The 26,374-nt window shown below is 42.9% G+C and overlaps 1 protein-coding gene and 1 long non-coding RNA gene across 3 annotated transcripts in view; both read left to right on the forward strand.

The window, feature by feature from the left end:
* Window positions 1–23,316, forward strand: part of DEPTOR (DEP domain containing MTOR interacting protein) — a 185,193-nt gene extending 161,877 nt beyond the window's left edge. For both annotated transcript variants that reach the window (XM_025393855.1, XM_025393856.1), the window contains one exon: window positions 21,941–23,316. In XM_025393855.1, coding sequence (XP_025249640.1) covers window positions 21,941–22,069 — 129 coding nt within the window. In that variant the 3' untranslated portion in view covers window positions 22,070–23,316. The remainder of the gene's footprint in view (window positions 1–21,940) is intronic.
* Window positions 23,317–25,347: 2,031 nt separating this feature from the next.
* Window positions 25,348–26,094, forward strand: LOC112630462. The gene is made up of 2 exons (XR_003120874.1): window positions 25,348–25,868; window positions 25,922–26,094. It is a non-coding gene; the product is annotated as an uncharacterized LOC112630462 (long non-coding RNA).
* Window positions 26,095–26,374: the final 280 nt, after the last annotated feature.

Below are 26,374 nucleotides of genomic sequence, written 5' to 3' on the forward strand. Positions count from 1 at the left end.
GAACGGCTTTGGTCTTGTACCCTAGAAAGCCTCTACTGTTCTCTTTGAGCAACGGACACTTTTTTAAAGAACAGGAAAATATCCTTCATACTGTCCCAAGGAAAGTTCAAGGAGGGCAATATCTTGTTAATTCAAATATGCTTTGAGTCTTGAGTTTTATTTTATTTATTTATTTACTTATTTATTGAGACAGAGTCTCACTCTGTCAGCCAGGCTGGAGTACAGTGGCGTGATCTTGGCTCACTGCAGCCTCCGCCTCCTGGGTTCAAGCGATTCTCCTGTCTCAGCCTCCCGAATAGTTGAGACTATAGGCACACACCACCATGCCCGGCTAATTTTTGTATTTTTAGTAGAGACAGAGTTTCACCATATTGGTCAGACTGGTCTTGAACTCCTGACCTCAGATGATCCACCCACCTCGGCCTCCCAAAGTGCTGGGACTATAGGCGTGAGCCATCGCACCCAACTGAGTTTTAAAATATGGATTTTTTTTTTCTGCTGAAAAGAAAATGTTTACTTCTCCCCACCCCTCCTCATAATACCTAGACCCGTATCCACTCCATTTTGGCAGGAGTTTGTGCTGACTGATGGAAAGTTCACAGAGCAGGGTGTTAAATGGGCCTTACCCTTGCGATGGAGAGAGTGCAGAATGCCAGCTATCTGCATAAGGGAGGCCCAGAGAGCCCCTCTGTGTCTCTGAGGAGAAAGCTGTCTTTATCTTGGCCACATGTGGCCAGCTGTGTAATTGCTGGGGCCTTAACTGCCCTGTGTTCTGGGCAGGGTGACCGCCTGCGTGTACCCACAGCTGGGTTAATGAGATCAAGTTTCACTTTCTAGAGCCAGAGTAATCAGGACCAGGCGCAAATCATATCCTTGTAAGCCTGGGGGTGCATGGGGGTCCCCTGCCTGGGCCAAGCCAGGGAGGCCAAATACCATGGCGGACCGTCGTCTGTGTAAGTTGGAATCCTGGGCTCTGATGTATCTGCAGAAAACACTTTAGTGTCTCCAATCCTGTGGGAGTCAAATGTCCTTTCTCTTCAGTTATTTCTGATATTGTAGAAATAGGATAGGTATTAAAATAAATTAACTAGAGAAAGTACCTGTTCAAATGTTTAGGGCAGGGACACTACTCTGTCTGATACTATAATGGTGGGTGCATGTCATTATACATTTGACCAGAGCCATAGCATAAGCAACACTAAGAGTGACCCCAGTGTAAACCATAGACTCTGGGTGATAATGACGTATTGTGTAGGTTCATCAAATTTTTTTTTTTTTTTTTTTTTGAGCTGGAGTCTCACTGTGTTGCCTAGGCTGGAGTGCAGTGGTGTGATCTTGGCTCACTGCAACCTCCGCCTCCTTATTTCAAGCAATTCTCATGCCTCAGACTCCCCAGTAGCTAGGATTAGAGGCGCGTCACCACACCCGGCTAATTTTTGTATTTTTAATAGAGATGGGATTTCACCATGTTGGCCAGGCTGATCTCGAACTCCTAACTTCAACTGATGCACTCGCCTTGTGCTGGGATTACAGGTGTAAGCCGCTATGCCTAGCCTCATCAATTTTTTTGTTGTTGAGACAGGGTCTGGCTCTGTCACTCAGGCTAGAGTGCAGTGGCTGGATCTAGGCTCACTGCAACCTCCGGGTTCATCAGTTGTAACAAATGTACCACTCAGGTGGGGGATGTTGATAATGAGGGACGCTGTACCCATTTGGGGCAGGAGGCATATGGGAAGTCCTATAGCTTCCTCTCAATTTTGCCATGGATCTAAAACTACCTTAAAAAATAAAGTTGATTTTAAAAATACTAGTGACTCCTGCCTATAATCCCAGCGCTTTGGGGGCCCAAGGTGGGAGGATCACTTGAGCCTCAGGAATTTGAGACCAACCTGGGCAACATAGTGAGACCCCATCTCTACAAAAAAAATATTTTTAAAGGCCAGGCATAGTGGCTCATGCCTGTAATCCCAGCACTCTGGGAGGCCGAGGCGGGTGGATCACCTGAGGTCAGGAGTTCAAGGCCACCCTAGGCAACATGGTGAAACTCCGTCTCTACTAAAAATTCAAAAATTAGCCAGGTGTGGTGGCATGCACCTATAATCCCAGCTACTTGGGAAGCTGAGGCAGGAAAATTGCTTGAATCCAGGAAGCACAGGTTGCAGTGACCCAAGATTGCGCCACTGTACTCCAACCTGGGAGACAGAGTGAGACTCCATCTCAAAATAATAACAATAATAATAATAAATGCATATTTGCATTTACTTACATGCTCCATCCTGCTGTAAGGATTTCATGCCTATCCCTCCCATTTTATCCATCACTTCCCAAAGCTGACTGCACCCCATGCTTCCTCAGAGCTCCTGCCCATATTCCATCCCATCCCAGACACCAGTGCCAGCACATCTCATCAACACAGTGATGCCTCTAAGTCTCTAATCATCTTTACCTTAAACTTCCTTCTCCTGTTAATCCCTTCCCCCATTTCCATCATTGCCAACATTTTTCTTCAAATCAGGCAGCCTTGATACTGGGAGCTCTGTTGCCTCCTCAGCCTCCCTGCTCAAACCTGGGGAGCTTCCATTTTTACACCTTTCAATTCCCACTGCTGTGACTTGAGATCTGGCTCTTTCATCCTCTGTCTCAAGCCTGAGGGAGAAGTCCTTTTTTACCAGTCTAGGAAAAAGAAAGGGCCTGGTGGTGAGCTGAGGCTTCTCCCTGTTAGCAGGGCTGGCGGTTGGGATAAAGAGCTGGACACAGAGTGCGGGAGAGTGAGAACAAGTTAGAAACTAATAGCACTTCCGCCTTTTCCTCTCATTTCAGAGAACAGGTTGTAACCCATCAGCATCTAGCCTCTGTATTAATAACTTCCTTTTCTAATATTTATTTCATATCCCCTGAGCCCTCAGCAAGCTCTTCAGTTACTTATAGTTCCCAAAACTTCTTATATGACACTAACTTTCTTTTTTATTTTGAGACAAGATCTCGCTCTGTCACCCAGGTTGGAGTGTAATGGCATGATCTTGGCTCACTGTAACCTCCACCTCCTGTGTTCAAGCAATTCTCCTGCCTCAACCTCCCAAGTAGCTGGGCTTAAAAGGTGCCTGCCACCATGCCCAGCTAATTTTTTGTATTTTTAGTAGAGATGAGGTTTCACCACATTGGCCAGGCTGGTCTCGAACTCCTGACCTCAAATGATCTGTCTGCCTCTGCCTGCCAAAGTGCTGGGATTACAGGCGTGAGTTACCACACCCAGCCAACACTAGCTTTCATTCCTGAAGGTTCCAGAGTGGGACCACAAGTGAAGCTAGTGATGAAGGCTGTGACCTTGTTGGCTGGCGGGGGCCTTGAGTCCACTGTTGGTCAGTAGGGCCATCAGCTGGGGAGCAGAACTGCATGTGGAGCAATGGAGAGCAAAGCCGAGCTGAAATCCTTCAGCACCTCTGCCGCTACCTCTCACTGCATTTAACCATAACAGCCATGAGTCATGGCGGCTGCTTCACTTCCACCTTCCAGGTATTATGGAAAATTCTTTTCTGGCCAACTTGAATCTGGAACTGTGCAGGAAAGGGAATCTGAAAAATGTAGCTCTCACTTCAGAGAACTGGTTCTGCCAAGTTGACACCACAAAGCTCCACCCTCTTATTTAATTCATGTTCTTTCTCATAAATGGTCCAGAAAATGTGCTCGGTGCAAGTGTGAGCCAGGAATGGGGAGAATGGATGTGAGATTCATCCAGTAAAGGAGAAGTGAGGAAGGCCTGATAAGGCGGGTAGAGAGCTTCTGGTAAGTATCATACCTAATACATGCTACTGGATATGTAATTCTTTTTTTTTTGAAACAAAGTTTCACTCTTGTTGCCTAGGCTAGAGTGCAATGATGTGATCTCAACTTACTGCAACCTCTGCCTCCCCGGTTCATGCAATTCTTCTGCCTCAGCCTTCCAAGTAGTTGGGATCACAGGCATGCACTACCACGCCTGGCTAATTTTGTATTTTTAGTAGAGACAGTTTCACCATATTGGTCAGGCTGGCCTCGAACTCCTGACCTCAGGTGTTCCACCCACCTCTGCCTCCCAAAGTGCTGAGATTACAGGTGTGAGCAACTGTGTCTAGCTGTGAGCTATATTTTATAGTTGAGGCTGAAAGAGTTTGAGTCACAGCCTCTTGTTGTGTAACTACATGGCAGAGCCAAAAGCCAAGCTAGCCCAGGTCTGTCTGGCTCCAGAGCCCTTGGTCTTTCCATTATATCACAGCACCCTTCAAATGTGTGATACTACCTGACTTTTCTGATCCTCAGTTTTCCATCAGGCTGATATTGGCAAAATGTTATTCACTCTGCCAGAGGTTAGATGTTCTCTAGGAATGAAGATTTGGAGGGATCTCAATCTCCAAATCCATAGATTTCTCTGACTGGTGTGCTAGGCTCCTAAAGATGACAAGACACAGATGGCTCACTGGCCCACATTCACTTTTTAATTGCCAGGCAAGGATTTACTCCCAATCTTTAGCCAAGTCAGTATAGAGCACTCTCTTAAGCCTTTAGCGTGACTTCTTGAACTGAGTCAGTCCAGAGTAGCTTGATTGGCAACCCCAATCCCTGTCCCACAACTTGCTTGGTCCTGAATATGGCCATGTACTGGTAGACAAAGGAAGGGGCTGCTGACTCATGCCTGTAATCCCAGCTCCTTGCAGGGCTGAAACAGGAGACTTGCTTGAACTCAGGAGGTGGAGGCTGCAGTGAGCCAGTCACGCCATTGCACTCCAGCCTGGGTGACAGAGCGAGACAAAGGGGCTCTGGGGCAGAAACCAGCTACTTGGCACTCTTCCCTGGGGGCATCCAGCAAAGGATGTCGAAGTTTGCTTAGTCCCGATCTCATCACACCCAAAAAGAGGTTGCTCCATGCTCAGTTCTATTTATAATCCTTTTACTTTTCCCACCAAAACACTACCAACAAGATGGTGGTATAACTGTGTGTCTCTGCAAAGCATGTACACACACACACACACACACACACACACACATGCATTGTATTCTTAGCTGAGATGAGAGCAGCGCCACCTTGGAGGAAGAATAAGGGGAATGGGATATGTTGACTCACCCTTACATATCTAACTTAGTTAGATAATGTCACTAACACATCCTAAATCACCCCCTACGAATGAGATATAAATATGAAAAAATGCACTGTATTTATAAAAACAAAGCTGTAATGTGATTAGTTGCATGATTAGTAACTTTTTTTTCTTTTTTTTCTTTTTCTTTTTTTTTTTTCTGAGATGGAGTCTTGCCCTGCCACCCAGCCTGGAGTGCAGTGGCGCAGTCTCAGCTCACTGCAAGCTCCACCTCCCGGGTTCAAGCAATTCTCCTGCCTCAGCCTCCAAAGTAGCTGGGATTACAGGTGCCGGCCAGCACGCCTGGCTAATTGTTTTGTGTTTTTAGTAGAGATGGGGTTTCTTTGTGTTGGCCAGACTGGTCTCGAACTCCTGACCTCAAGTGATCCACCCGCCTCAGCCTCCCAAAGTGCTGGGATTATAGGCGTGAGTCACCGTGCCCGGCCATGATTAGTAACTTTAATACTACATCTTGTTTAGTATTTAATCTTTTAAAATCTTTGTTATATTAATTTTGCAATTTTGGCATAATCCAGAAAAAAGAAAAATAATTTCTGGGTGTTAAATAGTTATTAATAAAGATTTATTAAAGCCAAACAGATAATTGGGCAAAAGATTCTTACGGAGGAAAAAATTTGAGATCAAGGAGGAAGTTTGTCCTCGTGGAACCTCTTTCCTCTTTGCTATAAGCTTGTGTGGGAGTGATATATGTGTTAAGACTGTGTCTCTTGGCCAGGCGCAGTGGCTCATGTCTGGAATTCTAGCACTTTGGGAGGCCGAGGCAGGCAGATCACTTGAATCCAGGAATTTGAGACCAGCCTGGGCAATATGGCAAAACCCTGTCTCTACAAAAAATACAAAAAAATTTGCCAGGCATGGTGGTGCATGCTTTTGTAGTCCCAGCTACTCAGGAGGCTGAGGTGGGAGGATTGCTTCAACCTGGGAGGCGGAGGTTGCAGTGAGCGGAGATGGTACCACTGTACTCCAGCCTGTGAGAGAGAGTGAGACCCTGCCTCAGAAAAAAAAAAAAGAAAGAAAAAAGAAAAGAATGTGTCTCTTGCTGTTGGAACCGCTCCTTCCCATCCCATTCAAAATTTTGGGGTATTCTAAAGAACTTCCTATATCCACAGTAAAAGCAAATGTTGCATGAAGGTATAGGAATGTAAGAGTGAGAATTTGTTCTTAGGTGATAGATACCTTTCCTTCAGTGGTAGAGGAGGGAGTCCACAGAACCTTGTGGTCATAGCGTGTAAATGTTGCCTTCTTTTCAGCAACTGGAGTGCAGTGGCGCAATCTCTGTTCACTGCAACCTCCGCCTCCCAGGTTCAAGTGATTCTCATGCCTCAGCCTCCCAAGTAGCTGAGATTACAGGTCCCCACCACCACGCCCGGCTAATTTTTCTATTTTTAGTGGAGATGGGGTTTCGCCATGTTGGCCAGGCTGGTTTCGAGCTCCTAATCTCAGGTGATCCGCCCGCCTCGACCTCCCAAAGTGCTGGGATTACAGGCATGAGCCACCGCGCCTGACTGTGCAACTGAATACTTCTTATAATGTTCAGAAACCACCAGATGAGAGAATGCTGTCTGTCTTTAATGCAAGCAGCCCTTGGAATTATTTCTAGAGCTGTCATGAGCTGCCGATGGGAAGGTGACATGAGCCATCAGTGTCAGTCACAAATTCTCCGTTCAGCCTGATCTATGCCTTTAGAGAGAATTCCCAGGAAGGCAAGTTTTTGCCGTAACCTTGGGAATCCAGTATGTATGGACTGAACCAGGGTTCCCCAAACCTCCCCCTCTTTTATGTACACTACAATCACCCTGTGATTGACGCACTCTGCTGAGCAGAGCGTACCAAGAGGGAGTCTAGATCTTAAACAGAGCTTTGATTGATTGGGGCTGAAAGGGGGCAGATTCTGTATGGGATCAGCAGGCACTATGAATTTCTCAATTTGAAACAAAAATGCTTTAATGCTACTTATTGTTGTTGTTTTATTGTGAAAAGTAGTCGTTCTCACATATGGTTGGCTTTCTTTCAAGGCCAATTGCACAGTCTGTTCTTTGGGGGCACCGCATAGCCCTATAGTATGCTTAAAATGGGTAAAGCTTAGAGGAAGACTAGTTCTCTGGAGAGAATCCTGTGTTTGTCCAAGAACTGGATCCCTGCCTCCTCCCACACAGTCACTCTGCAGCCAGTTGCATACTTGGCGGAGAGATTTATGGGACTGAACATACAGCTGCAAGTTTTCTTTTCTTCTACTTTTTTTTTCTTCCAAGAACAGTGTCCTGCTGTCAGGGCTGTGTGCACTAGACGCAAACACATAACTTATTTACTACAGCAGTATCCAAAACCCGTAAGTAGTGTCCTTGCTGAACGTGAATGTTTTCATGAATATGAAACATTCTACAGATGTGAGGAATTCCTAGATGCAAGCCAATCTTGACTCGGTTTACATCTCTGTCTAATATTTTGATGAAGGACCATCCAGGAGTCTAGTTACACTGTACAGCTGTTTCAGTTCTAAAGCAGCTTGGTTAATGTGGATACCTTATGGTCAATATCAGAGATTCCTTAACAGAATCTGACTGCTCTGTTTCCTTTAAAAGTACGCTGATTGTTTATAGTGGCTTCTGGATTCTCTGTCCTTGGGAGGTTCTCTTAGATTGGAGCAAATTCCCTCTCATACCTGTGTTGGTTTTGTTTTTATTTTAATTTTTCATTTTTGATTTGAATGAATAACATCATCTCTTAACACCTATTGCCATCTCCAAGACAGAATCCCAACAGGCTTTTCTGAGTATGGACCCATGCAATGGTTTGTCCGCCTTTCAACAATTTGCGTTCTCTTGGCCATTTGGGGGAACAGGGATTGTGCATGAGGAAGGATGGAAGAGGAAAACCAATATTTATTTAACATTCAGTAGTAATAAACACTGGGATTAGTGCTTAATTAGAGTTAATCCTCATAATAAACTTGATCCCCATTTTGCAGATGAGTAAATTATAACTCGGAGAATTTCTAGCTTGCCCAAAGTCATACAACTAATAAATTGTAAAGGTGGGAGTTAAAGCAATTTTTTATTGAACTATGTAGAAAATGTACAAATTATTTATACACATCTCCAGTTATTACAAAGTGAACTGCTAGGCCAGGCCTAGCTCACGCCTATAATCCCAGCACTTTGGGAGGCCAAGGTGGGCGGATCACCTGAGGTCAGAAGTTCGAGACCAGCCTGGCCAATATGGTGAAATCCCATCTCTAAAAAAAAATACAAAAGTTAGCTGGGTATAGTGGCAGGTGCCTGTAATCGCAGTTACTTGGGAGGCTGAGGCAGGAGAATCGCTTGAATGAGGGAGGTGGAGGTTGCGATGAGCCGAGATTGTGCCACTGCACTCCAGGCTGGGCAACAGAGCAAGACTCCATCTCAAAAAACAAAAAAACAAAAACAAGCAAACAAAAAAACAAAGTGAACTGCTACTGTAAACACTACCAAGAAATTCTAAGATCATAGATTATTTGTATACTCTTGAACTTTACATAAATTAAGTATGCTAGAGTTATAGTATTGAGTACATATTTAGGAGTATAATTACTGGTCATAGATAATGTATACGTATTATATATCTAGAGTGATCTTCTGCCTAGCTGTCCTATGCTTTATTGAAAGTGGGACCAAACTATTATGTCAAAATACTTGTTTATCTCTTGGATTCTGTGAGTTTTGTTTCATGTAATTTAGGGCTTTTTTGTTGGGTGCGTGTTATGTTTTTAATTTTCATATCCTTCTCATGGATTGGACCTTTTATCATTATAAAAGTTCTCTTTTCTGCAGCTGCCTTTATCATAAGTCAAGTGTCTGTGTATGGGGTTTAGTTTCTGGATTTTCAATTCTGTTACATTCGTCTATCTGTCTATACCAATACTACACTGTCCTAAAATAATATAGCTTTATGATATATCTTTTGGCTTTTTTGTCTGTGTGTGGGCATGAGAGAGACTCTCATCTTACATTCTTTCATTTGTACTGTTCTGAACCTCAGTTTACATATCCAAAAAGAGTGTTTTCTTTGCAAATTTAATATAAACAAATGCCTGGTCTAGTTCTTATAAACAGTAAACCAAAGCTGTTGGTTGTTGTTAATAGTAAATGAGTTTTTCAATCGCTAACAAGTAGAAGTTATTTTTTTCACCTAAAATTTAAGAACTGAAATACACTTTTTTTTTTTTGAGACAAGGCCTCATTGTGTTGCCCAGGCTGGAGTGCAGCGGTGTGATATTAGCTCACTGCAGCCTCCGCCTCACTGATTTAAGTGAGTCTTGTATCTCAGCCTCCTGAGTAGCTGGCTAATAGCTGGGATTACAGGCATGCACCACCATGCCTGGCTAACTTTTTTATTTTTAGTAGAAATGGGGCTTCACCATGTTGGCCAGGCTGGTCTCAAACTTCTGGTATCAAGTGATCTACCCGCCTCAGCTTCCCAAAGTGCTGGGATTACAGGTGTGAGCCACTGTACCCGACCATGAACTGAAATATACTTTAAAGTTCCTAGTAAGTATAATTTTTTTCTGCCCAATTTATCAGATGGAGAACGAACGCTTTGCGAAGTGAAGTTGCATGTTCACAGCAGCTTAGCTCATGAAATCCAGGGCTGAGACCAGAGCTTATCTCCAGTCTCCTGATCCAGTGTTTTCTTCATTACCCTGTACTTAACTTTAGCCCTGGGGGAACCATCACTGAGGAGAGAAGAAGGAAGAGAATGAGAGTATTCCTGAAGATAAACCTTTTTTTTTTTTGAGACAGAGTCTCACTCTGTCACCCAGGCTGGAGTGCAGTGGCACAATCTGGGCTTACTGGAACCTCTGCCTCCCGGGTTCAAGCGATTCTTCTGCCTCAGCCTCCTAAGTAGCTGGGACTACAAGCGCATACCACCATGCCTGGCTAATTTTTGTATTTGTAGAAGAGACGGAGTTTCGCCATATTGGCCTTGCTGGTCTCAAACTCCTGACCTTGTGATCTGCCCGTCTCGGCCTCCCAAAGTGCTGGGATTACAGGCGTGAGCCACCGCGCCCAGCCAAAGATAAACTTCTTAAGGAATTCATTTTTGCTATGAAGGGTGCCCCCATTGAACATAGTAACATTCATGGTGTGTTGATTACCTCATACCGAATTTCTCACCCACCTACAGAAGACAGATGGTAAATTATTTAATCCTCTGCTGTCTTGTTTCTATTATGAACCTAAGATTGCAATAACAACAAAGAAGGAATGTGAGTGGAATGGGTAATGTCAGTTAAAGGCAGAGATTAGGGGATGCCATCAGTCACTGTGATGAATGGTGTGTGGGGGGAGCTTGCTGGCTGAAGCATTGTTACCATGGGTAATTATACACTTTATATTCATGTGTTATCCTTCCTCCTGGAATCTTTAAACTCTTCATCCAGGAGACACTAATCTTCACCTTATTATTACGTCCTAGTGTCACTCGAACAGAAGAACGGGGCTGCCAATAGGGAGAGGGAACTTTCTCCTTCTCCTCCAGGTTGTAAGAAACATGATTATTTGTTATTTGAACTCTGGCTGAAGAGAACACCCTATATGCCCCTGCCAGATATGGCCCAGGTGTAGAGATTAGTCCAGGTTATTGTTAAAAGAGTGAAAATGCCCCTGTCACATTCCCCATCATTTTCTTCCATCTATCAAGATGATGGCAATGGTGTTGGCAATGGTGGTGATAATGATGATTATCGAGTGAGCATTATTCCATTTTCAGGCATGATGGAAGGAAAAGTCAAATGCAATGTTCTTAAGAAATTTGGCTGGGCCCAGTGGCTCACATCTATAATCCTAGCACTTTGAAAGGCCGAGGTGGGTGGATCACTTGAGGCCAGGAGTTCGAGACCAGCCTGGGCAACATGGTGAAACCCATGTCTCTACTAAAATACAAAAAAATTAGCCAGATGTGGTGGTGCACACCTGTAGTCCCAGCTACTAGGGAGGCTGAGGAGTGAGAATTGCTTGAACCCAGGAGGTGGAGGTTGCAGTGAGCTGAGATTGTGCCACTGCACTCCAGCCTGGGTGACAGAACGATACTCTGTCTCAAAAAAAAAAAAAAAAAAAAAAAAAAGGAAAAAAAAGAAATTCACTATAGGCTGGCACAATGGCTCACACCTGTAATCCCAGCACTTTGGGAGGCCAAGGCAGGTGGATCACCTGAGCTCAGGAGTTCAAGAGCAGCCTGGGCAACATGCCAAAACCCTGTCTCTACCAAACTTAGCTTGGCGTGATGGCACACGCCTGTGGTCCCAGCTACTCAGGAGCCTGAGGTAGGAGGATATAGCTTGAACCTGGGAGGCAGAGGTTTCAGTGAGCTGAGATCGCACCACTGCACTCCAACCTGTGTGACAAAGTAAGACCCTATCTCAAAAAAAAAGAGAGAAACAAATAAATAAATAAGAAGAGAAGAAAAGAAAAGAGGTGCTTAGACAACAGGCTAGGATGCTCATCTACGTGGTATCTGTGCCAGTTTGGGGGAAGCTGATTATCCATTGCTCAGGGGGCAGAGTAGCCTAGGTCTTAAGTGTACAAGTTTCGAGTCAGATCCTGGTTTCACCACTTACTAACTCTGCGAACTTGGGCCAATTACTTTACTTTCTGAATCTACCCCCTCAATCGTGAGATGGAAATAAAAATAGTAGGACCTGCGTTGGGAATTTTTAGTGAAATTACCCATGTAAAAAGTTTTGGAAAATGGTTAGATGTTCTTATTAGCTATTATAGCATTGCTCATGCTGCCTGGCAAGTTGTGACCTAAGACGTCGTCTGGGGATATGAACTACTATGGTCTGAATGTTTACATCCCCTCCAAATTCATATGCTAAAATCCTAACTCTCAAAGTGATCAGATATTAGAAGGCAGGGACTTTGGGAAATGCTGAGGTTGCTGGGTCAGAGCCCTCATGAGTGGAATTAGTGCCCTTATGAAAGTGGCTGGAAAGAGATTCCTTGCCCCTTCTACCATGTAAGGACATAGAAGGTGCCATCTACAAAGAGGCAGCCCTCACCAGACACCTGCCAGCGCCTTGATCTTGGACTTCACCAAGATCCAGAAAAGGGAGAAGTAACTATTTATTGTTTATAAGCCACACAGTTTATGGTATTTGATGTCTGTTGTAGCAGCCCAAACAGACGAAGACACGGATGGACCCAATGGCTAGGCTTCCTCAGGTGTAGAGGAGAAATAACAAATTATAAGAAGATAGTGCTTTATCTCAATGTGTATGACATTGCTTTCACAATATGGTATCAGGTTATGAAAATCAGATGTATGATTTAGAGTAAAGTTTAAAGAAATAGAAACAATCAGAATAATAACTTTTCTTTCAAAAATCTAAATTTCAACAGCTTTCAAATGTTTCTTAATCTACTCATGATTTTTGTTGCTCTGCTTCACTCTCCGTCTTTTTCTTTTTGATGTTTTGGCTGCCAAAAAGCCTGAGTTCTTATTCTCAGGAGGTCTGATTATTATCTCCAATAATGGTTCTAAACTTAGTCATTTTTTGTCCATCATTATTATTATTAGTGTTGAAGTTTAAAAAATAGCAAAATTTGGCTCTAAAAATGAAACAGACTTCCATCAAGTAATAATTTTATTGTTTTTTGTTTGTTTGTTTTTTGTTTTTTGAGACAGAGTCTCACTCTGTTGCCCAGGCTGGAGTGCAATGGTACAATCTCGCCTCACTGCAGTCTCTGCCTCTCAGGTTCAAGCAATTCTCGTGCCTCATCCTCCCAAGTAGCTGGGACTACAGGCACACACCACCACACCTGGCTAATTTTTGTATTTTTAGTAGAGATGGGGTTTCCCCATGTTGGCCAGGCTGGTCTTGAACTCCTGACCCCAAGTGATCCGCCCGCCTCGGCCTCCCAAAGTGCTGGGATTACAGGCAAGAGCCACCATGCCCAACCTTTAGGCAAGCAATAATTTTAATAACTAAAACATCAGCCTTCTTCTTGCATGAGGCAGTTGATGCTCATGGTCAAAGAAGGCTCTCTTACAATACTAACAGGTATGGGATGAGCATTTAAACTAACTTTTGGTAGAAAAAATCCTAGCAGATAATTATCGGCACTGTTTCTCAATGTAGTTCTGTACACAAATCACCTGATATGCTCAATGAAATTGCAAATCTTGGGACATACCTCCAGAGGGTCTGATTTGGTAGGTCTTGGGTGAGATGTGAGAATTCATACTTAGAATGGGATCCCAAAGGTGACTCATATTTACACTACGGTTTGAGAGCTGCTTTTTTGTGTGTTTGGGTGTGCTTTTTCACTTGAGCAATTGAGCAGTGAAAATGGCTTAAATAATGTTAACCGAATGCATAGCTAGAACTTCTAACACGCAACTGTACTCCAAAAGTCTTCCTCATTAAGTGGTGCATTTCCTAATGTAAGTATTCCAGGGAGAAGGGCTGGATACCTAGTAGGGATGTGTAGGAAAGAATTCCACTTTTTATGGGAGTTGGATCAGGATGATCTCTAGAACACAGATGAGTGCTCTACTTGATTAAGGTTTTAGTCATGGCTTGCTACTTAACATCTTGTTCTGCTTTCTGTATCATTTAATTGGCCAGCCTTTCCTACTCTACTAAGCAGATCTCAGCTCGCCCTGGTCATTTTCCACATCTATTTGTGTGTATCTTATCATTCTTTTCTGTCTGACTCTTTCTCTGTATTGTTAAATGTTTTATGTTATTTTCAGGGATAGTCAGAAGCAGCCTTCCCCTTCAATCCTTCGTTCTCCTTCAAGATCAGAAAGAAAAAAACAAGAAGGCATTGACATGAATGCAACAATTTCTGGGATGCAAATTTTTTGGTGAATACAGACTTCCATGGCAGTGAGAAGACAATTATGTAATCATAGGTGTAGTGTTTCTCCCCAAACTCACTCCCACTGTGGATGAAACAATCGAATCATTGTGATGGGACGCCAGCCTATAAGAACAAATGTGCAATTGAACAATCCCATGGGCACTCAATTTATCCAGAGGATTATCGTACATCTGCCAGGACTGGCGCAGGGAGAGGAATTGGAGGCAAGATTATTTAGTGAGTTTGGCTTACTATCAGGAGGAAGGCTGGAGTTCAGCCTAGGTATTTATCCCAACCTGATCACACCCTGAAATGTGCTGAGTCCTGCCTCCTGCTTCCTGTTAACTCTTACAAGGCTAACTTTGGTTCTTATAACTTTTTTTTAAAATTATTCAAACAGGGTCTCACTCTGTTGCCCAGGCTGGGGTGCAGTGGCACCATCTCAGCTCACTACAACCTCTGCCTCTTGGGTTCAAGCAATTCTTGGGTCTCAGCCTCCAGAGTAGCTGGGATTGCAGGTGTGCACCACCATGCCCAGCTGATTTTTGTATTTTTGCTAGAGATGGGGTTTCACCATGTTGGCCAGGCTGTCTTGAACTCCTGACCTCAGGTGATCCACCCATCTCGGCCTCCCAAAGTGTTAGGATTACAGGCGTGAGCCACCATGCCCAGCGGTTCTTAGAACTTTCCTCCACTGCCCACTTGCTTGGAGACATTACTTACCAAAGCTTCATATTACTTGTGAAAATTTTGTTCTTCCTTTTCATTAGAGAATTTGCTCCTTATCCCTTCATTTGAAAGTGAAGGTACTACCTCCTTGTGGGAGATGAGTTACAGAGCAGTTATGTGAGCTCATGATTGATCCCTTTTCCAAGAACTAGGGAAATGCAATCCCATCTTTGAAAACAGATCCGATAAAGATAATTATAAGGGGGAAAAAAAAAGTATTGCAACCTTACTTGAACTCTTGTTACCACCAGTGGGTGGCACCTAAGTCACCCCACCTCAAGTAGAAGGCCTCCTAAGGTGGCCCCCCGCCATTCAGAGGTAGTCACGCGTTGTGTGTGTTTGTGCCTGTGTGCTTTTGAATACAGAGGAAAAATAATTTCCCTCAGGCTGAGTGCTTCCTGTGGTTACTCATAATGTGTGTTGATTTTCAACACATAGTGTACCATAGATGTTAATTGAAAATTCATCATAACTGAATGTGTTTCCTAGTAATACCTACATTTCTAGATCGTTTTGTACATTTTTACTAATAGGACATGGGAATTGCTGGAACCACAGCAGTTGTTCAGACCACTTAGGGAGAGATGACATCTTTCCTAACAGCCTAAATCTATTTTTATTTTATTTTTTATTTTTGAAACCGAGTTTCACTCTTGTTGCCCAGGCTGTAGTGCAATGACACTATCTTGGCTCACTGCAACTTCTGCCTCCCAGGTTCAAGCCATTCTCCTGCCTCAGCCTCCCAAGAAACTGGGATTATAGGCATGCACCACCATCCCTGGCTAATTTTTGCATTTTTAGTAGAGACAGGGTTTCACCATGTTGGGCCAAGCTGGTCTCGAACTCCTGACCTCAGATGATCCACCTGTCTTGGCCTCCCAAAGTGCTGAGATTACAGGTGAGAGCCACTGTGCCAGAGTATTTTTTATTTTTATTTTTTAAATTTATTTTATTTTATTTTATCGAGGCAGAGGGTCACTCTGTTGCTCAGGCTGGAGTTCAGTGGTGCAATCTTGGCTCACTGCAAACTCTGCCTCCCAGATTCCAAGTGATTCTCCTGCCTCAGCCTCCCGAGTAGCTGGGATTACAGGTGTCCAACACCATGCTTGGCTAGTTTTTGTATTTTTAGTGGAGACTGGGTTTCACCATGTTGGCCAGGCTGGTCTAGAACTCTTTTTTTTTTTCTGTAGGTAATTGGGGAATAAGTGATGTTTGGTTACATAAGTAAGTTCTTTAGTGGTGATTTGTGAGATTTTGGTGCACCCAACACCCGTGGTCTCGAACCCCTGACCTCAAATGATCCGCCTGCCTCAGCCTTTCAAAGTGCTGGGTTTACAGGCATGAGCCACCGTGACTGGCCCTAATAGCCTAAATCTAAAATTACTACCTTGAATATTAACATGATAAATATTTTGAAGGCATTGTTTTTTGCCTTATTCAAGGAAAAAGTTTGAAATAAGTATCTAAGTTTACATATTATTCAGAGTTTTTTAGTGACACAAAAAGCAACCCAAAACCTTAATTGAATAAAAAGCTTCTTAAGAAGCTGAAAGAAGCTAAACATCAACACTGTAAGATATTTGAGTGGACCTAGGGACTGATTAACAGTTAAAGAGAAGAAACGTTTGTCATCCACTATTCTGTGCATGCCTGAGAACTTGCATATACATATTGTACTTTATAAACTTGTACTCATGCAGAGCTGTGAAGTATGGAGGTCAGATTCCAGATGCAGCAGTTAGTCATGTGACCTTGAGCAAATAATTTAACCTCTCTGACATTTAGTTTGTTTATAAAGATTGCATTGGGGGCCAGCCATGGTAGCTCACACCTGTAATCCCAGCACTTTAGGAGGCTGAGGTGGGTGGGTCACCTGAGGTCAGGAGTTCAAGACCAGCCTGGCCAACATGGTGAAACCCCGTCTCTACTAAAAATACAAAAATTAGCTGGGTGTGGTGGTGTGTGCCTGTAATCCCAGCTACTTGGGAGACTGAGGCATGAGAATCATTTGAACCCAGGTGTAGGAGGTTGCAGTGAGCCAAAATCCTGTCACTGCACTCCTACCTGGGAGACAGAGCAAGACTCTGTCTTAAAAAGAAAGATTGCATTGGGGATGGTGGGTTGCCAGTGACAGAAATCAGCTAACCTAACAAAAAGAAAAAAAAAGAAATCGATTAGAAAGATATTAAGTACGTAAAACAAACAAAGGCAGATCCAGAGAACCAGGTAGATCCAGAAAACCAAGCTTTTTTTTTTTTTTTTTGAGGTGGGATTTTGCTCTTGTTGCAACCTCCACCTCCCAGGTTCAAGCGATTCTCCTGCCTCAGCCTCCCAAGTATCTGGAATTACAGGCATGCACCACCATACCCAGCTAATTTTTTGTACTTAGTAGAGACGGGGTTTCACCATGTTGGTCAGGCTGGTCTTGAACTCCTGACCTCAGGTGATCCACCCCCTCAGCCTCCCAGTGTGCTGGGATTACAGTCATGAGCCACCGTGCCTAACCTGGAGAACCAAGCTTGATAAAGGACAGGAACCAAGGCAGATTTGGGGACCCAAATACCAGAGGAAATGAACTTTCCTGTGTTAGCTCCACAGTCCGTGGTCCAGGAGACAGAGTCTGATTGGCCAAGCTTGGGGTCAGGTGACCCTGTGAATGGGGGAGGGCAGGGCATGTTGGTTGACATTCCTATCCTTACTACCCACAGCAGAGGAAAGGTGATACCTGAAAAGGATATCAAGTCAATTGTAGTGAAACGAAGCTGGATAACCAAAAACCAATAGATGTCACCATATGACTTTTAGGACAGTTTTTATTAAGTGTGTAAAGTACTTGGATTGGCACTTGAGAAATAATAGATTTTTCAATATATGACTGAATCGATTGAGAGGTTACCTGCTGTTTTGAAAAGGATCCTGCCTGTCATACTCTGCCTCCTAAACTAAATTGTAAGCTTCATGAAGGCAAAGATGCTGGTATTTATTAGATTGGTGCAAACGTAACTTGCAATTGCTTTTGCACCTACCTAATAAATCTTTAAGTTCTCCACACATTAGTTGGTATAAGATGTTGTGGGCTTTTTCTCCAGAACACCTGTGACAGAGGGTCTTCACCTGATAATCTATACGCCTAGAGATGTGCTCAGGTGGCAGCACAAATAAGAAGGTTTGTGGGAAATGAGCAGTTCACGGTGCGCTTGCTCTGATGCCACTCTTGACGGACTGCTCTGGACAGCATGTGGGAATGCAAGGGAGTGAGGCTGTCTTTATGCCTAGGGTAGCCTTGAAGCACCTTACTTTATGAAAGACTGCATTCGTCACAAACTTTGGCATTTGAGAAATGTGTGTGTGCATGCACTTACACAACAAAAACAAGAAATGACCGTTTTCTGTTTTTCTAATTTTTTAAATTTTTTTTAGGCAGGATCTCACTTTGTCACTCAGGCTGGAATGCAGTGGCATGATCTTGGTTCACTGCAGCTTCAACCTTCTGGGTTCAAGCGATACTCTTGCCTCAGTCCCCCAAGTAGCTGGGACTACTGGTGGGTGCCACCACACCTGGCTGATTTTTTATTTTTATTTTTTGTAGAAACAGAGTTTCGCCATGTTGCCTAGGCTGGTCTCGAACTCCTGAGCTCGAGTGATCCGCCTGCCTTGGCCTCCCAAAGTGCTAGGATTGCAGACGTGAGCCACTGCGCGTGCCCGGCCTGTTTTTCTAAAATTAAATTCAGTTGAAGTGACCATCACCAAGCTTCATGACAAGTTCAAGTTCAATGTCAGATCATTTTGGTGTCCCTTGCCTGTGTCCTTCCCACTTGAGATCATGTGCACCACACCCCACCCCAGCCCCCATCCCAGGGCTTATAGGCAGTCCAGTGAAATGAACCCTGACCAGTATTAGTGACTGGTGCCCCTGGCCCTTGGCCAAACAGCCCTGATGACTGCCCTTTTCCTACCCCTGAACACCTGGGTAAAGGTCCTGCGCAGAGGTTACCTGGTACTCACCCTCCCACACATACAGCCTTGACGATCCTAGCTTTTGAGGCCTCTAAGAGCTCCTCAGTCAAGAGGTACACAGGACCCCATCTTGAAGCAAACCAGCCTCTCCCTTCTGTCTACAAGAATCTACCCACTGTTAGCATCAGGGCCCTCTTCCCTTCAATGTTTATTGTTTTGTTTTGTTTCATAATTTAACTAAGAGCTTTATGGAGGTATAGTTCACATACCATGCAATTTTTCCATGTAAACTGTAGAATTCAGTAGTTTTTAATATATTCACAGAGTTATGTCACTATTACAGCAATTTTAAAGCATTTTTATCACCCCTAAAAGAAACCCTGTACCCATTACCAACCACTTTCATGCCTCACCCCACCACCCCTGCTCCCAACCCTAAGAAATCAAAAATCTATTTGCTGTCTCTGTGGATTTGCCTATTCTGGACATTTCATATAAATGGGCTCTTACACTCTATGGTCTATTCTGATTGGCATCTTTTACTTAGCATAATGTTTTCAGGGCTCACCCATGTTGTAGCATGTTGTATATTCCACTTTATGGCTGAATAATATTCCACTGTACGGATATACTGAATTATATTTCTCCTTTCATCTGTCTTTTAAAATTTTTTAAAACATATATATATGTTTTTATATATGTTTTTTAACATATATATGTTAAAAACATATATATAACTATATATTATATATTTTTATGCAAAGATTTTCTAAATTTTATTTTAATTTTTGAAATGAAGTTTCACTGTTGTTGCCCAGGCTGGAGTGCAATGGTGTGATCTCGGCTCACTACAACCTCCACTTCCCGGGTTCAAGCAATTCTCCTGCCTCAGCCTTCCAAGTAGCTGGGATTACAGGCACCCGCCACCATGCCCAGCTAATTTTTTTGTATTTTTAGTAGAGATGGGGTTTCACCATGTTGACCAGGCTGATCCACCTCAGGTGATCCACCTGCCTCGCCCTCCCAAAGTGCTGGGATTACAGGCATGAGCTACTGCACCTGGCAGATTTTCTAAATTTTAAATGCTGATCAATTAAAACAAACACAATGTGTGACAGAGGACACAAAATTGTGGTTAAGACTAAATGCTGAGTCCAGGTGCGGTGACTGACATCTATAATCCCAGCACTTTGGGAGGCCAAGGTGGGAGGATCACCAGAGGTCAAGAGTTCAAGACCAGCCTGGCCAACATGGCAAAACCCCATCTCTACCAAAAATACAAAAAATTAGCTGGGCGTGGTGGCACACACCTGTAATCCCAGCTACTCGGGAGGCTGAGGTGGGAGGATGGCTTGATCCTGGGAGATGGAGGAGATCGTGCCACAGCATTCCAGCCTGGGCAACAGAGTGAGACTCCATCTCAAAAAAAAAAAAGAGTAAATGCTGAATGTGATCCCTGAGAGATGCGGAGACATGACTAATCTCAGGGAGTCTTCAAAGGGTCAGCTGGAGGGGACACTCACCTGGCAACTCCTGCCCTCTTATTTGGCAGTGCAAAAAGGCTCTTCATCTTTTTGGAGAAGGAAATCTCTGTATCTATGGAAAAGACAAGGGATTTGAAAGGCCCAAGTCTAGAGTCTAAAGCTCTGGATTGGGAAGGAGGTGAAATTCTTCTCATTCTTTGGCTCATGAGTCTGCTGCAGCAGGAAAAAAAACAAACCCCAGGCTGATGCCTACATCAAATTACTGCTAAATTGTCCTGCAAATTACTGTAGCCTAGTTCAGGATAGATTGTGACCCGTTAGCGTGACCTTGATTATGACTGTGACCTCCACCACGGTTGAAAACTGCTGATTTTGTATAAGATGTGCCCTGAGGCCGGGCGTGGTGGCTCAAACCTGTAATCCCAGCACTTTGGGAGGAAGAGGCGGGCGGATCACTTGAGGTCAAGAGATCGAGACCATCCTGGCCAACACGTTGAAACCCGTTGGTGAAACCCGTCTCTACTGAAAATACAAAAAGTAACCAGGCATGGTGGCGGGCACCTGTAATCCGAGCTACTCGGGAGACTGAGGCAGGAGAATTGCTTGATCCGAGGAAGTGGAGGTTGCAGTGAGCCGAGATCGCGCCACTGCACTCCAGCCTGGGTGACAGAACGAGACTCTGTCTCAAAAAAAAGATGTGCCCTGAATCCATGAAGACAAATTTGTGGAACCAAGAAAGAGAAACAGTAATAGTGTGATCTTATGTGGAGAAAACACCCTTGTCATGTAGGTTGGGGAATGGAAAGTATCTAAGTTTATGACAGCAACAGCAAGTGTTTATTGAGTAAATAAGCAGTCTCTGTACTACTGCCCACTTTTCATTTTGTTTTGTCCGTGACCATGAAGGAAGTGGGTATTTTTTAAAAGGAAAGAAATTAATAGAACTCAGCATCGGTGTAGTGCTTGGTGTTTGCAAAGAGGTTTCAAATGCATCTCACAGTCTGAGCCTGTGAGAATAGGCGTTTTTACCTGTTTTACAAATGAGGCATTTATATCATTGAGACATAGAAGAGGAGAAATTACTTGATTAAGGTATTCCACCAAAAGGACCTATAACTTAAATCTGTATCTTTGATTCTAAGTACCCCATCTTTTCCACAGTGACAGTGCTTTCCAATCCTCTCTCCAGTACTCTCCAATTTTGTTGTATCTAAGTAAAAAGTATAGATATTTTTGAACTTAATACCATGTTTAAGTTTATATTGATATTCCCCACATAGAAAACAATAAAAGGAAATGATGGTTCCCAAGGTGTTTTGGTATTTTTTACATTCTTTGGTTGAGTCTCAACACCAATAATTAATACTTGGGAGCAAGTGTGCCTGTGAATTACTGCAAGTAGAAACTCTATATATGTCATTAATTCTTACAACAGTCTTACAAGGTAGGTATTACTCATTATTATTATTAATTCCTATTTTAGGGTTGAGGGAAATAAAACTCAGAAATTTAAATACCTAGCTAAAGCTAGTATGTTTCTGAGTTAGGATTTAAGCCCAATTTTGTAAAACACTAAGATGATTTATTATTATTATTATTATTATTATTATAATGCTGCCTTCCAGAAAACGTGTAGCTCCTTGGAAGTTATTGAATTTTGGAGTCGTCAGCTGGATACATTTGGATATTTTAAGAATGAAGTTACCTGCTAGGACTACACACCGTCTTTATTAAAGCTTTGTGCAAAACCAGGTGCTACAGTAGATGCTCTTTCTTTGCATCTTTCCTTTAGGTCTGTCAGTTTGTCGTCTCTGTCAATGGGCTTAACGTACTGCACGTAGACTACCGGACCGTGAGCAATCTGATTCTGACGGGCCCACGGACGATTGTCATGGAAGTCATGGAGGAGTTAGAGTGCTGAGCTCCTGGGCCTCCCAGCCCTCCAGCGGCCTGTGGGTGATCGAAGCCAGAATGACACAAAGCAATGCAATGGCAAGATTTCCATGCAAATGGATGGTTTTGGACATACGAATCTTCTCCGCACATACATGTCTAAAGTTGAGTTTTATACACTGAATGTGGAAGAACCGGGTATCATATCTTTTTTAAAAAATGTCAGTGTAGAAAACATTTGGGAAACCGTTTTCCTACATGATAGAACTGCCTTACTAGATTTCTATTTGTAGTTCTCATTCGTTGTTTTTTATCTTAGTTTGCATTGTTTTGTATCTTAGTGTGTTGAAATGCTTCTCTAGCACAAACAGCCACATCTAAAGTCCCCTTCCTCAGAGTCAATAGAGTAGTTGTTAAAGGTTTTAAATTGTACTTTCTCTAAAATTAGCATGCAACTATTTAATAGGGAACCTAGATTTCACCAAGATTCAAATCAAAGCAACATTTAAAGGAATAAGACCTGCTCACTAGCATTTTCAAGGGGATTCTAAAGCATTCAAGTGCTTAAAAGCCATAAAAGATGACTTCTTAATTCCTGCCTTTAGTGTCAACTTTTAAGTTAATACAGGTTTCAATTGTGGCATTAGCAAAAACAAACAAACAAAAAAAGAAACAAACAAAAAAAACTTTGTGATGCTATGGGTGGGGGTAGTTAGGGAGAGACTACATAAAATTGTGTGCCCCTATTTTCTTTCTGATCCTAAATCATTTTGTTTTATAAATCAGCTATAGCATCTTTCTAGAATTAATCCTGAATATGTTGAATGTTAAAATAGAGAAGTTTGTATATACACATTATTAAAAATCAACCCTTCTGGCAAGATTTCACTTTGAAGGTGTCTGTTTTTAAAGGAAGTCTAAAACTTTGCTGATATGTGATAAAACTTGAACTCTAAGTTGCCTCCTTAGCCTGAATTTTTACTAGCTTTCTAGGGTAACATATTCTAAGGACATGACATGCTGCTTATTTGGGGGGATTATTTTTCACCAAAATGATCATCTTGTGTTGTAACTTTTCAGCTCACTTGTATATATGCATGTTTTCATTTTTGGTCTAGAAAATAGTGCATTTTGGGGCTTGGTGTGCAGAGGAAATTCCTCAAAGTGCCAAATTAGGGAGTCAGGGAATAGTAAATTCTTCATTCCAAATAATGGATCTGAATTATGAGGTTAATTTTTTATCATGCATTAACAAAATAAAATATGAGAATTGTACCACAGTCATTTTTTTCATTATGTTATCATAATGTATACGTACTGGCGGAATGGACCTACCATGCTAAATATGTTATATATATATATTTCTGGTGATCCAACTTTTCTGATTTGTAGCTTTAGTCAAGAATAGGATTTTGGAGTGACAGAGAATGTCTTAACAGTAATACTGTTGATATACATTTGAGAAATACTGTCACCTCTGTGTGGGTGTGCGTTTGTATGGTATGGCAGACTGTGCATTTAATATATATGATATCCTTTAACTCTCATTACAACCTTGCAAGGTAGATATTAGCATCCACATTTTTCAGATGTGGAAGGTAAGTCTGAGCAAGTTTTAAAATGGTCTGTAAATTCACACGGCTGCAGGAACTACTAAGTGAAATAGACTGACTGTAAACACAGTTTAACGCTAAATCCCATGTTACTCCCCTCAACTTTTCCTCATTTAAGGACCTTATATTGAGGGTTTATTCTGAGCCAGGCTCTGTGCTGAGACTTTACGCCATTTGTCCTTATTGACCTATGAAGTCAATACGGTCATTATCTCCATTTTACAAATGAGGAAACTGACTTGTAAAGTGGTTAGTCATATGCCCAAGGCCACAAAACTAATAAAGTGGGAAACTTTACCACTGGCTTAAAAAATTTTTTATAGCATCTTTAAAAGATGAGTCTTAAATGCTTTCTGTGCTCAGGTATTCATTAAGTGACAAAAGAAGAAGGAACACCTTTCGAGAAATGGTATCTCCTTTTGAGAAATGGTGTCTTCTTCTTGCCTGCTTTACCCATTATCTTGGACCCTGGCATAATAGAACTTCCCTTTACCCAACCCTAAGCACCAGAGAAGCATCTCTCTGTATCTATTGCACACAGATCTCCTCTTGGCCGTGAGGAAGGAAGGAAAGAAGGGAGAGAGTATTTCCTTCTTTGGTTCCCTTCACCCTAGGTTCAAAAGCCAAAGGTCATGGGAGCTTTCCCTTAGCTACTCCTCCAGCCCACCCCTGACATCTTTACATAGCAATTAAAATGACTACCCTTACTTCCCTGGGGACCCTGTCTCACTCCCTCCAGCCTTTGCACACATACTTTCTTCTTCGTGGAAAGAAGAATGTTCTGTCTTACTGTTTCCTGGAAAATTCTTTCTTCATGTAAATTCCCTTTAGAAATTGTCTCCTCTGAGAAGCCTTCACCGGCTCACCAGTTCTAGGATTGATGCCTCTTCTCTAAATTTACATGGATCCTTAAGTCCTCCCTGTGCCCCATTAGAGCACTGATGACATTTACTTTGAAATTCCCCTGTTACATGTCTGTTTGCCTAAGTAGACTCTAATCATCTGCAGAACAGGGGCTGTGTCTTAGTATCCAGGGTATTTTCTTCACCTAGCACAATTCCTGCCACAGAGTAGTGTGTCAGCTCTCCACTGTTGTCTAAAAACCCACCTCAAGGGTGGGGCGCAGTGGCTCATGCCTGTAATCCAGCACTTTGGGAGGCTGAGGCAGGTGGATCATTTGAGGCCAGGAGGTCAAGACCAGCCTGGTCGACATGGTGAAACCATGTCTCTATTAAAAAATAGAAAAATTAGCTGGGTGTTGTGGCATGCACCTGTAATCCCAGCTACTCAGGAGGCTGAGGTGGGAGAATCGCTTGAACTCACGAGGCGGAGGCTGCAGTGAGCCAAGATAGTGCCATTGCACTCCAGCTTGGGCAATAGAGTGAGAGTCCAACTCAAAAAAATAAATAAGTAAATAAAAAATAAAAACCCAGCTGGGCACAGTGGCTCATGCCTGTAATCCCAGCACTTTGGGAGGCCGAAGTGGGTGGATCACTTGAGGTCAGGATTTCGAGACCAGCCTGGCCAACATGGTGAATCCCCATTTCTACTAAAAATACAAAAAATGAGCTGGGCGTGGTGGTGCACGCCTGTAATCCCAGCTACTTGGGAGGCTGAGGTGGGAGAATTGCTTGAACCAGGAGGTGAAGGTTGCAGTGCGCCAAGATTGTGCCACTTCACTCCAGAGTGGGCAACAGAGTGAGACTCTGTCTCAAAAAAATAAATAAATAAAAATAAAAAAATAGCAGCAAAAACACATCTCAAATCATGACTTAAAAAAAAAAAACAAAAAAAAACCCACCTCCAATAATGGCCTTTAGCAACACCATTTATTTGCTTATAATCCTGTGGGCTGGCAATCTGGGCAGAGCTCTGCCGGTATGATCCACCACTGCTCCATGGGTGCCAGTTGGGACTCCACACACCTTTGTGGTTAGTGAGCAGATTGGTTGGAGGCTGATTGACCTTGACTGGCCTCATGTTTGTGTCTCAAAGTTGGCTGGGGCTGTCAGCTGAGATTCCTTAGTTCTACTCCCCATGGCCTTTCCCCATGACCAGCCCAGGCTGAGATCTGAGATTGAAGAGGGTGAGAACAGAAAGTACAAGGTCTTCTCTTGACTTGAAAGCTAGTCCAGAATCAAGGGAAATAAAGCCCACCTTTTGATGGAAGGAGCTTCAAAGAATTTGTAGTCATTTCCAATCCACAAAGAGTAGGTACTCACTATTTGTTGAATAAAGTCCTAAGAGTAGGTATACACTAAGCGTAGGTACCCACTATTTGTTGAATAAAGCCCTATCGAAAGCTTTTTAGCTATCCAGATGCAAATTACTGGCCAATCTTTGGACAGAATTATAAAATTCTACCCAAAATTCTACCAAATTACTCGTACTTGTAAAATTCTACCAAATTACTGGCCAACTTTTGGGTAGAATTGTAAAATTAAGTTGTGAATAAAGCTTATTGCCTAATAAGAACTTCCAAGTCAGAGAATCCCAAAATGATTGTGCTACACAGGGCCACATAGAGCACAGCTTTGTCTTTTTTATTTTTTGAGATGGAGCCTCGCTCTGTTGCCCAAGCTGGAGTGCAGTGGCGCAATCTTTGCTCAAGGCAACTTCTACTTCCCAAGTTCAAGCAATTCTGTTTGAGCCTCCTGAGTAGTGGGACTACAGGCATGTGCCACCATGCCCCATTTTGTATTTTTAGTAGAGACGGGGTT

This window comes from Theropithecus gelada, chromosome 8, assembly GCF_003255815.1.
Source record: "Theropithecus gelada isolate Dixy chromosome 8, Tgel_1.0, whole genome shotgun sequence".
Taxonomy (NCBI): Eukaryota; Metazoa; Chordata; class Mammalia; order Primates; family Cercopithecidae; genus Theropithecus; species Theropithecus gelada.